Source organism: Pristiophorus japonicus, chromosome 1 (assembly GCF_044704955.1).
Source record: "Pristiophorus japonicus isolate sPriJap1 chromosome 1, sPriJap1.hap1, whole genome shotgun sequence".
In the NCBI taxonomy this organism is placed as follows: domain Eukaryota; kingdom Metazoa; phylum Chordata; class Chondrichthyes; family Pristiophoridae; genus Pristiophorus; species Pristiophorus japonicus.
This window is the reverse complement of record NC_091977.1, coordinates 495869393-495886086: the sequence shown is the minus strand read 5'-3', so window position 1 is coordinate 495886086 and position 16694 is coordinate 495869393. Positions and strand designations below refer to the sequence as shown.

Below are 16694 nucleotides of genomic sequence, written 5' to 3'. Positions count from 1 at the left end.
TTTTGCGCTGCTCTCTCATCTTTGGTCGTAAAAACTGAATTTGGTAGTTGGAGCCTGCACCTAATGCCTGGCGGTAAAATCAGCACTCAGGCCGTGACACCACCTCAAAAACGGCGGTACAGAATAAATGTAAGCTTCTTGAAATAGTTTGGTAAGATCTGCAAATCTGTTGACTGTCTCCATTTGTGAATACTGAAGTCATAGAATCATAGAAATTTACAGCTCAGAAGGAGGCCATTCGGCCCATCATGCCTTTACCAGAAAAGCACAATGAAGAATTCATTTTGACATGCTTGCCATTTTCAGATCCTCCATATAAAATTTCGATTTCTGAAAAGGATCCAGCTAGTTTAACATTCTGTTTGCTTTTCGCACAGCTGTAGAGCAACTTATGATCCATTTTGCTACTACTGACAATCCATTCGAATAATAAAATTATCTCCCAAGTCCTTGTTATGTTTTGATGAATAGGGACCAAAATTAGGCACCATAGCCGAGGCGAGGCAGGACTGCCTGCACTCAGTGCCCCGGCAGCGAAATTTGGGTTACCATCCCCGAGAAGGAGTGGAGCACAATGTCGTATGCTTCATTTCCTCTCAGAGGCGGGACTGGGGCGCTAACTGCGGGAATTTATCAGTGCTATGCGGATTGCCACGTAGCGCTGATGAGAGCACAATGCCCTCCCTTTTCGTTAAAGGGGAGGGCACGCTGCGAACTCTGCAATGTGGCGAGGGGCCACCACTTCTCCATCGGGGAGTGGGGTGCCGTGGCAGTAGCCCGGCACAGAAGCGGAGTACCGGGCTGCAACATCGCGGCATGGACCCCGCGAATTCCACAAGGCAAAGCTGCAACTGGTAAGTCGGCAATGGAAAAAAAATTGCGCACCACATCTCCCCTTTAATTTTTGCTGCGTGAGTGAAATGAGGCCCAGTTTATGACCTGTGAAGCTGGCGTGGGCATCATCCGCGGTGGCCTCATGGGACGCTACCAAAGTTTTGCTATGGGGCAAAAACAGGTTGCGGCGCACGGTGATGATGTCGTCATCGCCAGCGCAGTGGCCCGGGACGCTTCCGGTTTGTGCCTTGGCTAACTCCTTAAAAATTTCGCAGGAGGCAGTAGCGGTCCTGCGCAAGAAGTCGTTTGCACCCCGTTAGTGCCTCCCGGGGGCGCTACCGGGAGGCGAGAACAACACAATTTCTCCCTCCTAGTTTCAAAGTTTAAAAAATATTTGAAGCCATTTTTGAACTCCATTTTAATATCATGCCATTATTACTCAAAATTATACCAATCACAAATCTAGAAACAGAAATTTACTTACATAATCACCATATGTAGTATCTTGTACTGGGGGTGGTGGAGGTCTGTAACCTTGTGATCCTCTTGCCCTTGGTGCAGGGACGCCACGTCCTCGAGCTCCAGGACCTCGACCAGGAGGTGTTCCTCTGGGGACTGGCCCTGCTCGAGGAACAGTGGTTGTGGGGGGAGGAACTCCACCACGGCCTCTGGAAAAGTACAAAAAAGAGATAGAAAGACTTAATTCATCATAGAACCTTTTCAAGTCAGATGCAATAACACAAGAAAGTAAGAACTGAGAAAAGGTCATCAAGCCACATACAATCAGTAAGTCACTATCTAATCGGTCATCCTGAGGAAAGACGCAAAGATTCTCTTATTTTCTCCACCATTCCACCACCACAAAATGCAAATCCAATCAAATTCCAGACTATGTATTTAGTTTGCATCTGACATTATTTGTTTTTAGCTTGTTGCCTTCCTCAGCATAACATTTCCATGGTGCCATCAGCCCAAGCAATACTAAGTTTCACACAACAACATTTCAGTTCTCTCTCTCTAAGGGAAATGTGAACTTTTGTTGATAGTGTAAAACATGTATTATCGGCTCGGCCACCTATTGAACACCTCTCTCAATTTTCATTACCACTGACTCAATGGGGAGAGGTGTTTGGATTACTTTGCAGTTACTTGGATGAAGGGACCAAATGTAATGCCAAGTTTGCTAATGATACAAAGATGGGTGGGAAAGCAAATTGTGAGGACACAAAAAATCTGCAAAGGGATATAGACAGGCTAAGTGAGTGGGCAAAAATTTGGCAGATGGAGTTTCATGTGGGAAAATGTGAGGTTATCCACTTTGGCAGAAATAATAGAAAAGCAAATTATAATTTAATTTAAAAGGGAGAAAAATTGCAAAGTGCTGCAGTAGAGGGACCTGGGGGTCCTTGTGCATGAAACACAAAAAGTTAGTATGCAGGTACAGTCAGTAATCAGGAAGGCAAATGGAATGTTGGCCTTTGTTGCAAGGGGGATGGAGTATAAAAGCAGAAAAGTTCTGCTACAACTGTACAGGGTATTGGTGAGGCTACATCTAGAGTACTGCGTATAGTTTTGGTCTCCGTATTTAAGGATATATTTGCATTGGAAGCTGTTCAGATAAGGTCCACTAGGTTGATTCCGGAGATGAGGGGGTTGACTTAGGAAGATAGGTTGAGTAGGTTGGGCCTATACACATTGGAATTCAGAAGAATGAGAAGTGATCTTATCGAAACATATAAGATAATGAGGGGGCTCGGCAAGGAGGATGCAGAGAGGATATTTCCACTCATAGGCGAAACTAAAACTAGGGGACATAGTCTCAGAATAAGGGGCCGTCCCTTTAAAACTGAGATGAGGAGGAATTTCTACTCTGAGAGTTGTAAATCTATGAAATTATCTGCCCCAGAGAGCTGTGTAGGCTGGGTCATTGAATATATTTCAGGCAAAGATAGACAGATTTTTGAGAGATAAAGGAATAAGGGGTTATGGGGAGCGGGCAGGTAAGTGGGGCTGAGTCCATAATCAGATCAGCCATGATCTTATTAAATGGTGGAGCAGGCTTGAGGAGCCAAATGGCCCACTCCTGCTCCTATTTCTTATGTTCTTATATCTATATCATTTAACTCTGGACTATCGGCCTGTTGCTGCCTCTGCATTCACCCCAGATGTGTGGCAATAATCTCTTCCAGGCGGGCAGCCAGCTTCTAGCGCCCCGCCAGGATTTTTGGTGCCGGTTTTGGCGGGACGCAGAGCCTTACTGCCCGGAAGAGGCGAGCGGGTGTGCAATACCCCTGGTTATGACTCCGGGTTGATTTTTGGCTGCCGCCCGATCTGTAGCGCTCAGTAGAGTGTCGTGCTGGGACCGCCTGTGAAAGCGGGTGGTCCAAGCTGTAGCGCCTACAGTGAGGTAAGTAATGTCAGACCTCAGGTAAGTGTGATTGTTTTTTAATTTTAATTTTTTGGGGTGTTTATGTTGTGGTGGCATGAGTTATTTATTGGGAATGTTGTTGGTGTTTTTTTTTCTCCCCAGGCCTCTTTTAGAGCGCTCCGAGGCCGGCTGTTTTGCTCTGGATTTTTGCTTGCTCAGCCAACCTAGCGCCCTAAGAAAGGTGTGCAACATCTCCATTACCACTCTACCCCACACTCAAGACCCAGCTGCCAAATTTTACTGACTGAGGCGCAAATTGTATTGCCCCGCTGCCATTACTGCCCTGAAATGAACAGAACCGAAAATCCAGCCCTATTTGACATGCTTCACTCTTACATTCCTACATCATTCCAAAAGTACTTCATTGGCTGTAAAATGCTTTGAGACATCCGGTGGTTGTGAAAGGCGCTATATAAATCAAAGTCTTAACTGACTTCTTTTTAGACTGTAGAGTTCACAGCTTATTCCCTTTACACCGTTTCAGTCTCGTTGCTCTTCTCTATATGCCTTTGTTCTAGTAAACAATGTGAACACAGCAGTGTATCTGACCAGTGAATTGTAACTTACAGAATATTCTAAACCTTGGTATTTTGAATTAATTCATATCATCTAGAGTGAGTTATGATTCTGTATCTTAATTTGCTGTTGCTACATATGCCTTTAACTCAAATATCTTATTCTGAACATTTTTTGCTTTCAGCTATAATCACTTAATAAATTCTCGCATATTTAGGCCTTTGGCTTTGCGATTTACTCTTCAAAGATCAGTAGAAACAATAGATATTTGTGTGAAATTACTTCAACTGGTATTTTAAGCAGAGGAGTTAACCTATTTATTATAAGTACAGGTTGAACCTCCCTTATCCAGGACTCCCTTATCCAGAACCACCCTTCGCCCAGAAGCATTCCCAGCCATCGGGTGGTGCATGCGCAGAACTCCAACATGAACAAATTGAAGTCCTTCCTTGCTGCTGACTCCCGCAATCGCTGGTCTGATCCTGCGATCCACTGCCCCCCAACCCCCATGATCTCTCTGCCGCACTCCCAGCCACAAGCCAGTCAGCCTCGATATCCCCTTGCTGAAGTACCTACACGATCCAATTTAACGTGACCACCCCTCGTCTGGAAAAATCCCTTATCCAGAACTGGCCATGTCCCGAGGGTTCCGAATAAGGGAGGTTCAATCTGTACTTATGAATTTAATATTAGCAAGTATATTTTAATTGTGATTTTCTCCATAATTGTGTTTATACAGAATCACATTTGTCAATGCAAAACTGATTCTGAAACTAAGTACAAAGCTTACCAGCATGCAGCAGGCAGAAACTACTGGACACCATACAAATACAAGTGCTTTCACCTGGTTAGAGCTGGAGCAAGTGCTCCTCGACCCCTTACTGGCTTCCCTCGAACTGCTGGAGTTTCTGGACTCTCTGGTGTACCGTTCAAGTAGGACAATTCCTGAAGCTGTTGTTGTCTAATTTCATCATTGTAATCCTGCAAACACATACACACACATTACAAACATGATTGCAAACAGACAAGGTGCCACATAAAAGGTTTCTGCACAAGATAAAAGTTCACAGGGTTGGGGGTAATATATTAGCATGGATAGAGGATTGGCTAACTAACAGAAAACAGAATCGGAATAAATGGTTCATTCTCGGGCTGGCAATCAGTAACTAGTGGGGTGCCGCAGGGATCAGTGCTGGGACCCCAACTATTTACAATTTATATTAACGATTTGGATGAAGGGACCGAGTGTAACATAGTCAAGTTTGCTGACGATATAGTTCCTATGGAGTGGAGGGTAGCCAATGTAACCCCACTTTTTAAAAAAGGAGGGAGAGAGAAAACAAGGAATTATAGACCGGTCAGCCTGACATCGGTAGTGGGTAAAATTATGAAATCAATTATTAAGGATGTCATAGCAGCGCATTTGGAAAGAGGTGACATGATAGGTCCAAGTCAGCATGGATTTGTGAAAGGGAAATCATGCTTGACAAATCTTCTGGAAATTTTTGAGGATGTTTCCAGTAGAGTGGACAAGGGAGAACCAGTTGATGTGGTGTATTTGGACTTTCAGAAGGCTTTCGACAAGGTCCCACACAAGAGATTAATGTGCAAAGTCAAAGCACATGGGATTGGGGGTAGTGTGCTGACGTGGATTGAGAACTGGTTGGCAGACAGGAAGCAAAGAGTAGGAGTAAATGGGTACTTTTCAGAATGGTAGGCAGTGACTAGTGGGGGTACCGCAAGGTTCTGTGCTGGGGCCCCAGCTGTTTACATTGTACATTAATGATTTAGACGAGGGGATTAAATGTAGTATCTCCAAATTTGTGGATGATACTAAGTTGGGTGGCAGTGTGAGCTGCGAGGAGGATGCTATGAGGCTGCTGAGTGACTTGGATAGATTAGGTGAGTGGGCAAATGCATGGCAGATGAAGTATAATGTGGATAAATGTAAGGTTATCCACTTTGGTGGTAAAAACAGAGAGACAGACTATTATCTGAATGGTGACAGATTAGGAAAAGGGGAGGTGCAACGAGACATGGGTATCATGGTATATCAGTCATTGAAGATTGGCATGCAGGTACAGCAGGCGGTTAAGAAAGCAAATGTCATGTTGGCCTTCATAGCGAGGGGATTTGAGTACAAGGGCAGAGAGGTGTTACTACAGTTGTACAGGGCCTTGGTGAAGCCACACCTGGAGTATTGTGTACAGTTCTGATCTTCTAACTTGAGGAAGGACATTCTTGCTATTGAGGGAGTGCAGCGAAGGTTCATCAGACTGATTCCCGGGATGGCGGGACTGACCTATCAAGAAAGACTGGATCAACTTGGCTTGTATTCACTGGAGTTCAGAAGAATGAGAGGGGAATCTCATAGAAACGTTTAAAATTCTGATGGGTTTAGACAGGTTAGATGCAGGAAGAATGTTCCCAATGTTGGGGAAGTCCAGAACCAGGGGTCACAGTCTAAGGATAAGGGGTAAGCCATTTAGGACCGCGATGAGGAGAAACGTCTTCACCCAGTGAGTGGTGAACCTGTGGAATTCTCTACCACAGAAAGTTGTTGAGACCAATTCACTAAATATATTCAAAAAGGAGTTAGATGTAGTCCTTACTACTAGGAGGATCAAGGGGTATCGCGAGAAAGCAGGAATGGGGTACTGAAGTTGCATGTTCAGCCATGAACTCATTGAATGGTGGTGCAGCCTTGAAGGGCCGAATGGCCTACTCCTGCACCTATTTTCTATGTTTTTATTACAAAGATGGGAGGAAAAGCAATATGTGAGGAGGACACAAAAAACCTGCAAAAGGACATAGACAGGCTAAGTGAGTGGGCAAAAATTTGGCAGATGGAGTATAATGTTGGAAGGTGTGAGGTTATGCACTTTGGCAGACAAAAAATCGAAGAGCAAGTTATTATTTAAATGCAGAAAAATTGCAAAGTGCTGCAGTACAGCGGGACCTGGGGATCCTGGTGCATGAAACACAAAAGGTTAATATGCAGGTACAGCAGGTGATCAGGAAGGTCAATTAAATCTTTATTGCAAAGGGAATGGAGTATAAAAGCAGGGAAGTCTTGTTACAGTTATACAGGGTATTGGTGAGGTCACACCTGGAATACTGCGTGCAGTTTTGGTTTCCATATTTACAAAAGGATATACTTGCTTTGGAGGCAGTTCAGAGAAGGTTCACTCGGTTGATTCCGGAGATGAGGGGCTTGACTTATGAGGAAAGGTTGAGTAGGTTGGGCCTCTACTCAATGGAATTCAGAAGAATGAGAGGTGATCTTATCGAAATGTGTATGATCATGAGGGGGCTTGACAGAGAGTTGTTGATGCCAATTCGTTAGATATATTCAAGAGAGAGTTGGATATGGCCCTTATGGCTAAAGGGATCAAGGGGTATGGAGAGAAAGCAGGAAAGGGGTACTGAGGTGAATGATCAGCCATGATCTTATTGAATGGCCTAGTCCTGCACCTATTTTTCTATGACAAGGTGGATGCAGAGAGGATGTTTCCACTGAAAGGGGAGACTAGAACTCGAGGGCATAATCTTAGAATAAGGGGCCGCCCATTTAAAACTGAGACGAGGAGGAATTTCTTCTCTCAGAGGGTTGTAAATCTGTGGAATTCACTGCCTCAGAGAGCTGTGGAAGCTGGGTCATTGAATACATTTAAGAGAGATAGACAGACAGTTTCTTAACCAATAAGGAAATAAGGGGTTATCAGGAATGGGTAGGGAAGTGAACCTGAGTCCATGATCGGATCAGCCATGATCGTATTAAATCGCGGAGCAGGCTCGAGGAGCCGTGTGGCCTACTCCTGTTCCTATTTCTTGTGCTCTTATGTAATGTAAGAGTGGGGAAGTGGAGGTGAATAGCCCCTTGTGCTGGTATGATTAGGTGTTTTATTAGTCTGATTGTGTCTGTTAATATACTAAGTTTCACCTATTCAATAATCGTTTTGCACAACTCCAATACTGTCTGCAATAAAAATATTTTGCAGTCATGGAAAGAAGACTGGATGTGTGAAAAGGTAAAGGTCTAGAAATTCCAGTAGCTGGAAACCTGCCTGGATAAGCACTAGCCAAGACCAATGGCTGCTCGGCGAAAGAGCACAGGCAACACCGGTATTTTGGTGCTGCCTGCTAATTATCAGCAGAGCGGAGAATTTGTGGTGCATCGCACTCTTTCCAGCGCCAAGCTAAGCAGGAAGCCGAAGGCTGCATTTGTGTCCTGCTTGCAGTGAAGGAGAACGAGGAAGAAACGAACAAACCTGTAGGCCATGTTCGGAACAGTTGCTGTACTTGCTACAATAATATTAGCTGCCACCCGAAGTTTGTTGATTTTTTAAATAGTTCATGAAATGAATGCATCTGTGTTCTCTGCAACACTAACCTTTCCCCAATGGTTAGTCTTGAAAGTGCTTAAATGTGTAGTAATCATGGCAGCTTTTTGTGGGTCTTGCATACTTGACACAAAATAATTATTTGATAAATAATTGGTTATGAAGTTTTGAATAAGTTAATAATAATTCCTTAAAATCTTAAGCATTTGAGTCAAGATTTGCTAGGGGGTTCTGGTGACGCTATTAAAGATAAAAGAGATCTTATCAGAGATGATCTTCAAAAATTGTAATGGAGTTCTAGGCAATCTGAAGCTCGTTAGGAATTTGTTGTTTTTATTTACTGGGAATCCGGCAAGGGATTTGTCAGGTGTTCAGTTCTGAACTAAAAGCTTGTTCTACAAGGTTTTACCCATTGATTTACTGTCCCACAAACACTGTAGGTCTCCCGGAAAGCTGACAGACAATGCAACCCCCTGCCCCCACTGATGGGCAAACAATGAAAGTATGAAAGTATGAAAGAAAACCCTTGGCAAAGGAGAAGTTTGAAGTTCTGGCATCCATCTGAGCTGTTTCACATTTGTCAGCCTCCATCTTCATCTAAAATCTTCCAAGTCCTGCTGTTAGTTGAAGCTTCCTCTTGGCGGTTAACGCTGCTGAAGCGCTTTTAGTGGCTGCACGCAATGAGCGACCTGGACCAAGGTTACGTCCAATCCAGTCGCCCTCTTCACAGACGTGTACCTTGAAGTGGTATGTTCCTTTGACAGTCTGATGGTCCTTGCAGGTCGGGGCCACCGCGCCGAATGCTGGGTCGAGCTGCACGCTGCTCCTTTGGTGGCTGGTGTGCAATGGCCACCACACGTTCAAAAAAATCCACGCACAGGCATCTTCCACCTTTCAACATGTAGTTCGGGACCGGCAATATTAGGTCCTTTAGTGAAACACCTGTGAACTCATCCCTTTTTGGCGTGGAACCCTGTAGGTTACGGCACTTGAAGTGCACATCCAAGTACTTTTTAAATGTGGTGAGAGTCCAGACCCCCACAACCCTCTGGGTGAAGAAATTTCCCCTCAAATCCCCTCTAAACCTTCTACCAATTATTTTAATTTCTGCCCCCTGGTTGTTGACCTCTCTGCTTAGGGAAATAGGCCCTTTGGCCCCAAGTTTCCACATGATTTGCTCCTGATTTTTAGGAGCAACTGGTGTAGAACGGAGTATCTTAGAAATCGGAATTCTCCACATTCAGTTTGCTCCAGTTCTAGTCAGTTAGAACAGTTTCACTTTGGAACAGAATTTTTTTTTCAAAAGGGGGCGTGTCCGGCCACTTACGCCTGATTTCAAAGTTTCTTGAGTGAAAACTTACTTCAAACTAACTCAGAATGGAGTAAGTGAAGATTTTTGTACGCTCGAAAAAACCTTGTCCACACTTTAGAAAATCAGGCGTAGGTTACAAATCAGGCGTAGGGAATGGTGGGGGGGGGGGGTGTTTAAAGGGAAGTTTATAAACATTACACACTTCAGTTTACAAATAAAGAGCCATCACCAATAATAAATGATAAATACATCAATAAATCAACCAATAAATCAATCAAAAAATTAATAATAAATAATTTTTTTTTTAAATCAATAAATAAAACATTTTCTACTTACCGACTGCAGCACCGGGAGCCCTCCAACAGCGTGCTGGGATGCCCCCCTCAGTGTGTCTCTGTCAGTGTCTCTAACTCTCTGTCTGTCTGTGTGTCTCTCATTCTCTGTCTGTCAGTGTCTGTGTTTCTGACAGCGAGGGGAGGGGGATGAGTGGGGTAGAGGGAGAGAGCAGAGGGAGGGAAGGGGGAGGGAAGGGGGAGGGAAGGGGGAGGGATGGGGAGAAGGGGGGAGGGGGGGAGAAGAGGATAAAGGGGAGAAGGGGGGAGGGGGAGAAGGGGGGAAAGGAGATGGGGGAAGGAGATGGGGGGGATAAAGGGGAGAAGGGGGGAGGGGGGAAGAAGGGGATAAAGGGGAGAAGGGAGAGAAAGGAGATTGGGGGGGAGATTGGGGGGGGGGAAGGAGATTGGGGGGGGGAAAGAGATTGGGGGGGGGAAGGAGATGGGGGGGAAAGGAGATGGGGGGGAAAGGAGATGGGGGGGAAAGGAGATGGGGGGGAAAGGAGATGGGGGGAGGAGATTGGGGTGGGGAAGGAGATTGGGGCAGTGGGAAGGAGATTGCGGCAGTGGGAAGGAGATTGGGGCAGTGGGAAGGAGATTGGGGCAGTGGGAAGGAGATTGGGGCAGTGCGAAGGAGATTGGGGCAGTGGGAAGGAGATTGGGGCAGTGGGAAGGAGATTGGGGCAGTGGGAAGGAGATTGGGGCAGTGGGAAGGAGATTGGGGCAGTGGGAAGCAGATTGGGGCAGTGGGAAGCAGATTGGGGCAGTGGGAAGCAGATTGGGGCAGTGGGAAGCAGATTGGGGCAGTGGGAAGCAGATTGGGGCAGTGGGAAGCAGATTGGGGCAGTGGGAAGCAGATTGGGGCAGTGGGAAGCAGATTGGGGGGGGGGAGGAGATTGGGGGGGGATGAGGGGGAAGGAGAAGGGGGAGGGAGGCTGAACGGGCCGGGCCCGAGACTTCGGGCCGGGCCCGTCCCCAGCACCAGATTTACAGGTAGGTGGCGTTGAGTCGGGTCGGCGGGTTGGTGGGAGGGAGGTCGGTTCGGTTCGGGTCGGGGGGAGGGAGAGGGAGGTCAGGTCGGAGGGGAGGGAGGTCAGGTCGGATCCAGTCCGGAGGCAGGGGGGGGGGCGGGGAGAGAGCGGGTGTCAGGTCCGGTCCGGGGGCGGGGGGGGAGCGGATGTCGGGTCCGGTCCGGGGGTGTAGGGGGCGGGGAGCAGGTGTCGGGTCCGGTCCGGGGGCGTGGGGGTGGGGGGGGGGGAGCGGGTGTCGGGTCCTGTCCGGGGGCGGGAGCGGGTGTCGGGTCCGGTCCGGGGGTGGGGGGGCGGGAAGCGGGAGTCGAGTCGGGTCGGGAGGAAGCAGGAGCTGGCCGTGGGAGGAGCCTTATTCACGCAGCCCCAGTGAGGCCATTCGGCCAGGGCTAGGGGCTGTGTGCTTCGGGCCCCTCCCACACAGTTTCGGGCGCCTGGAGCTACTGCACTTGCGTGCCCACTGTAGCGCGCATGTGCAGAGGTCCCGGCACTGTTTTCAGCGCAGGGACCTGGCTCCGCCCCCTACATCTCCTGCTGCGCTGCGCCGAGGGCCAGAGGACCTGCAGGGAGGTGGAGAATGCGGAAGTTTTTTTTAGGCGCACTTTGTGGCGCGAAAAACGGGCGTCCAGGTCGGGACTGCACCGTTCTAGGCGTGGCTCGAAACTTGGGCCCTTTATATCAAGGCCCCTCATAATTTTATACATCTCAATGAGGTCTCCCCTCAGCGACCTCTTTTCCAATGAAAACAAAACCCAGCCTATCCAATCTGTATTCATAGCTAAGATTCTCCACTCCCGGCAACATCCTCGAAAATCTCCTCTGTACCCTCTCCAGTGCAATCACGTCCTTCCTATAAAGCGGTGACCAGAACTGCACGCAATACTCCAGCTGTGGCCTAACCAGTGTTTTATACAGTTCAAGCATAACCCCTCCTTGCTCTTATATTCTATGCCTCGGCTAATAAAGGCAAGCATTCCGTATGCCTTCTCAACTATCTCTCTTGCTAACTTCAGGGATCTATGGACAAGCACTCCAAGGTCCCTTTGTTCCTCTATTCTTCTCAGTGACCTGCCATTTAATGTGTATTCACTTTCCTTGTTTCTATTGAGTTTTAATTTTTCTCTTTAAATATTGGGCAAAAATAAACGACTGCCTGCAATAATGCTGTACATTTCACATTGGCTTAAGGCATTGCTTTCATTAGTTGTTCTGCTTTGTGCTAGGCGTTAAAACAGCTTCCATCAATTTATGAAGCTCGCTAACGACTACACACCTGTATTCTACACAAGACAAGGCTGAATGAGACCTTACACACGATCATCGCAAACAACAATAATATTTCTTCCTGGCTGTTAAATTAATCCTTTTCTATTCTTAAAAGAAAATACTGGTATTACAAGGATATTTCCCCCCATGAATGCAATATTTTTGAAAGCTGAATCAATACTCCACTGAGAAGTGGAGTATTACGTGTTGGTAGTTTCAGATGTATGGCAATTAAATAAAATGGAGTTAATTGCTCCCAAATGCCACATTAATTTAATCTTGATCAGTGCAGCCACTGTTAAATATAAATGTGCTTTGAAATGTAATACAGACACATTATAACCCAGTGAGTACTGATAGTTACAGAAGATACTGCTTGTAGGAAGGAGCTAAATTCACATATGCCTCTTAAAATCTGGCAGAGGAAGGCCAAGAGACTGCTGAGAGATGCAAAGAGGGAATGAAGCTGTATGCCTCAGATTTAACCTTTCCCAGGCCTCAGGAAATTCGGCAGCTCAAGAAAGGCGAGGGCAACTTCTGAGAGAAGGCAAGTGCCTTTGCAGCACTGCTTATGGACCAGCAGGAGTGCTTCCCTCCAGCTGCCCAAGCTTATCTGCTTCCCTTGGATTAGACGCCCCACCCCCCCGCCACTGCCCAAGCAGCTGCAGGCTCTTTACCTGCGGTAAATAAGTGTGCTCAGAAATGTAATGCAAACAACACATAATAATCCAGTGAGTGCTGATAGTTACAGTAGATGTTGCTTGGCAGAAAATTACAATTGGCGCGAATCCATGAACTCACTTCTCTTATTTGGAAGGAGGAGAGCATGCCAGGAGATCTCAAAGACGCTGTAATCGTGACCATCTTCAAGAAAAGTGACAAGTCCGATTGCGGCAATTAGAGGAGTTTTCCTGCTGTCTGCTGCAAGAATCCTCCTCAATCGCCTTCTTCCAGTGGCTGAAGAGCTCCTCCCAAAGTCGTAATACGGATTCTGCCCACAAAGGGGCACAATGGACATGATCTTCAACGTGCGTCAAATCCAAGGAAAATGCAGGGAACAGCAACAACCTCTGTACATGGCCTTCTTTGATCTCACAAAGGCTTTCGACACTGTTAACCGTGAGGGATTAACATAGAAACATAGAAAATAGGTGCAGGAGTATGCCATTCGGCCCTTCAAGCCTGCACCACCATTCAATAAGATCATGGCTGATCATTCACCTCAGTACCCCTTTTCTGCTTTCTCTCCATACCCCTTGATCCCTTTAGCGTAAGGGCCATATCTAACTCCCTCTTGAATATATCCAATGAACTGGCATCAACAACTCTCTGCGGTAGAGAATTCCACAGGTTAACAACTCTCTGAGTGAAGAAGTTTCTCCTCATCTCAGTCCTAAATGGCTTACCCCTTATCCTTAGACTGTGTCCCCTGGTTCTGGACTTCCCCAACATCGGGAACATTCTTCCTGCATCTAACCTGTCCAGTCCTGTCAGAATTTTATATGTTTTAATGAGATCCCCTCTCATCCTTCTAAACTCCAGTGAATACAGGCCCAGTCGATCCAGTCTCTCCTCATATGTCAGTCCTGCCATCCCGGGAATCAGTCTGGTGAACCTTCGCTGCACTCCCTCAACAGCAAGAACGTCCTTCCTCAGATTAGGAGACCAAAACTGAACACAATATTCCAGATGAGGCCTCACCAAGGCCCTGTACAACTGCAGTAAGACCTCCCTGCTCCTATACTCAAATCCCCTAGCTATGAAGGCCAACATACCATTTGCCTTCTTCACCGACAGCTGTACCTGCATGCCAACTTTCAATGACTGATGTAGCATGACACCCAGGTCTGGTTGCACCTCCCATTTTCCTAATCTGCAGCCATTCAGATAATATTCTGCTTTCTTGTTTTTGCCACCAAAGTGAATAACCTCACATTTATCCACATTATACTGCATCTGCCATGCATTTGCCCACTCACTTAACCTGTCCAAGTCACCCTGCAGCCTCTTAGCATCCTCCTCACAGCTCACACCGTCACCCAGCTTCGTGTCATCTGCAAACTTGGAGATATTACACTCAATTCCTTCATCTAAATCAGTGATGTATATTGTAAATAGCTGGGGTCCCAGCACTGAGCCCTGCATCACTGCCTGCCATTCTGAAAAGGACCCGTTTATCCCGACTCTCTGCTTCCTGTCTGCCAACCAGTTCTTTATCCACGTCAGTGCATTACCTCCAATACCATGTGCTTTAATTTTGCACACCAATCTCTTGTGCGGGACCTTGTCAAAAGCCCTTTGAAAGTCCAAATACACCACATCCACTGGTTCTCCCTTGTCCCCTCTACTAGTTACATCCTCACAAAATTCTAGAAGATTTGTCGAGCATGATTTCCCTTTCATAAATTCATGCTGACTTGGACCGATCCTGTCACTGCTTTCCAAATGCGCTGCTATTTCATCTTTAATAATTGATTCCAACATATTCCCACTACTGATATCAGGCTAACCAGTCGATAATTCCCCGTTTTCTCTCTCCCTCCTTTTTTAAAAAGTGGTGTTACATTAGCTACCCTCCAGTCCATAGGAACTGATCCAGAGTCGATAGACTGTTGGAAAATGATCACCAATGCATCCACTATTTCTAGGGCCACTTCCTTAAGTACTATCAGGCCCCGGGGATTTATCGGCTTTCAATCCCATCAATTTCCCTTACACAATTTCCCACCTAATAAGGATTTCCTTCAGTTCCTCCTTCTCACTAGACCCTCAGTCCCCTAGTATTTCTGGAAGGTTATTTGTGTCCTGTGGAGTGCCATTCTCAAATTCGTCTGCCCTCAAAAGTTTGTCACTATCCTCCGCCTGCTTCACAATGACATGCAAGCCGTGATCATGACCAATGGATCCACCACAGACCCAATACACATGCGGACTGGGGTCAAAAGGCTGGGTCATCGCCGCTCTTCTCGATCTTCCTTGCTGCAATAGTCCATCTCATCCTCAATAAGCTCCCCGCTGGAGTAGAACTAATTTATAGAACAAACAGGAAATTGTTCAACCTCCATCGCCTCCAGTCCAGATTAAAAGGTCATCCTATCCTCTGTCATTGAATTACATTATGCAGATGACGCTTGCATTTGCGCACATTTGGAGGTCGAACTCCAAACCATCGTCAACACCTTCACCGAAGCAGGCAAGAGTATTGGCCTTACATTAAACATCCATAACACATTAGAACATAAGAATATAAGAAATAGGAACAGGAGTAGGCCATACGGCCCCTCGAGCCTGCTCCGCCATTCAATAAGATCATGCCTGATCTGATCATGGACTCAGCTCCACTTCCCTGCCCGCTCCCCATAACCCTTTATCCCCTTATCAATTAAGAAACCATCTATTTCTGTCTTAAATTTATTCAATGTCCTAGCTTCCACAGCTCTCTGAGGCAGTGAATTCCACAGATTCACAACCCTCTGAGAGAAGATATTTCTCCTCATCTGTTTTAAATGGGCAGCCCCTTATACCAAGATCGTGCCCTCTAGCTTGAGTCTCCTCCATCAGTGGAAACATTCTCTCTGCATCCACCCTGTCAAGCCCCCTCATAATCTTATACATCTCGAGAACCTGCCCCCACCACAGTACTGCCCCCGATTATCAAGATCCATGACAAGGCCTTGGACAAAGTTGACCACTTTCCATACCTTGGGAGCCTACTGTCAACAAGGGCAGACGTCGATGAAGAAGACCAACACCGCCTTCGGTGTGCCAATGCAGCCTTCAGTAGTGATACCCGCCCTCCTACATGCCTCAGAGACATCGACAATGTACAGCAGGCACTTCAAAGCACTGGAAAAATATCACCAATGCTGCCTCCGCAAGATCCTGCAAATTCATTGGCAGGATAGGCGCACCAACGTCAGTGTTCTTCTTCAGGCTAACATCCTCAGCATCGAAGCATTGACCACGCTCAATCAGCTCCGATGGGCAGGCCACATTGTCCGCATGCCCAATACTAGCCTTTCAAAACAAGCGCTATACTCAGAGTTCTGACATGGCAAACGAGTCCCAGGTAGGCCGAGGAAACGCTTCAAGGACACGCTCAAAGCCCCTTGAAAAAGTGCAACATCCCCACCGACACCTGGCAATACCTGGCCCAAGACCGCTCAAAGTGGAGAAGCATCCGGGAAGGCGCCGAACACCTCTAATCTCTTCGCCGGGAGCACGCAGAAGCCAAGCGCAAACAGGGGAAGGAGCACATGACAACCCAACCACCCCACCCACCCATCCCTTCAACCACCACCTGACTCACCTGTGACAGAGACTGTAGATCCCGCATTGGTCTCATCAGTCACCTGAGAACTCATATTAGTGTGAAAGCAAGTCATCCTCGACTCCAAGGGACTGCCTAAGAGAATGTGCGGTTACGGCCTACTCCCGCCCGACAAGAAGCCAAGTTTGTCAATCAGGCTGACATTTGGGCAAGGGATCCTGTTAAAAAAAAGTTCAAACTCCACAGCATGTAGACCAAAACTCTGCCCAAATGAGTTCTGCTATTCCTGAGGCCAACATTCCTCCCTCCACCACCTGCAGATTATTTGGTCGTTCAACCATTTGATGTTTGTCGAACATGTGTGC

At 46.8% G+C, this 16694-nt stretch overlaps 1 protein-coding gene across 4 annotated transcripts in view; it reads right to left on the bottom strand.

The window, feature by feature from the left end:
• LOC139277237 (KH domain-containing, RNA-binding, signal transduction-associated protein 3-like) overlaps window positions 1–16694 on the bottom strand; it is a 403185-nt gene that overhangs the window by 136636 nt on the left and 249855 nt on the right. For all 4 annotated transcript variants that reach the window (XR_011596058.1, XR_011596060.1, XR_011596061.1 and 1 more), the window contains 2 exons: window positions 4623–4759; window positions 1319–1502 (listed from right to left, as the gene is read on the bottom strand). Coding sequence is in view for 1 of the 4 variants with exons in the window: in XM_070895430.1 (XP_070751531.1) it covers window positions 1319–1502; window positions 4623–4759 (321 nt within the window). In the remaining 3 variants the exon portion in view is untranslated. The remainder of the gene's footprint in view (window positions 1–1318; window positions 1503–4622; window positions 4760–16694) is intronic.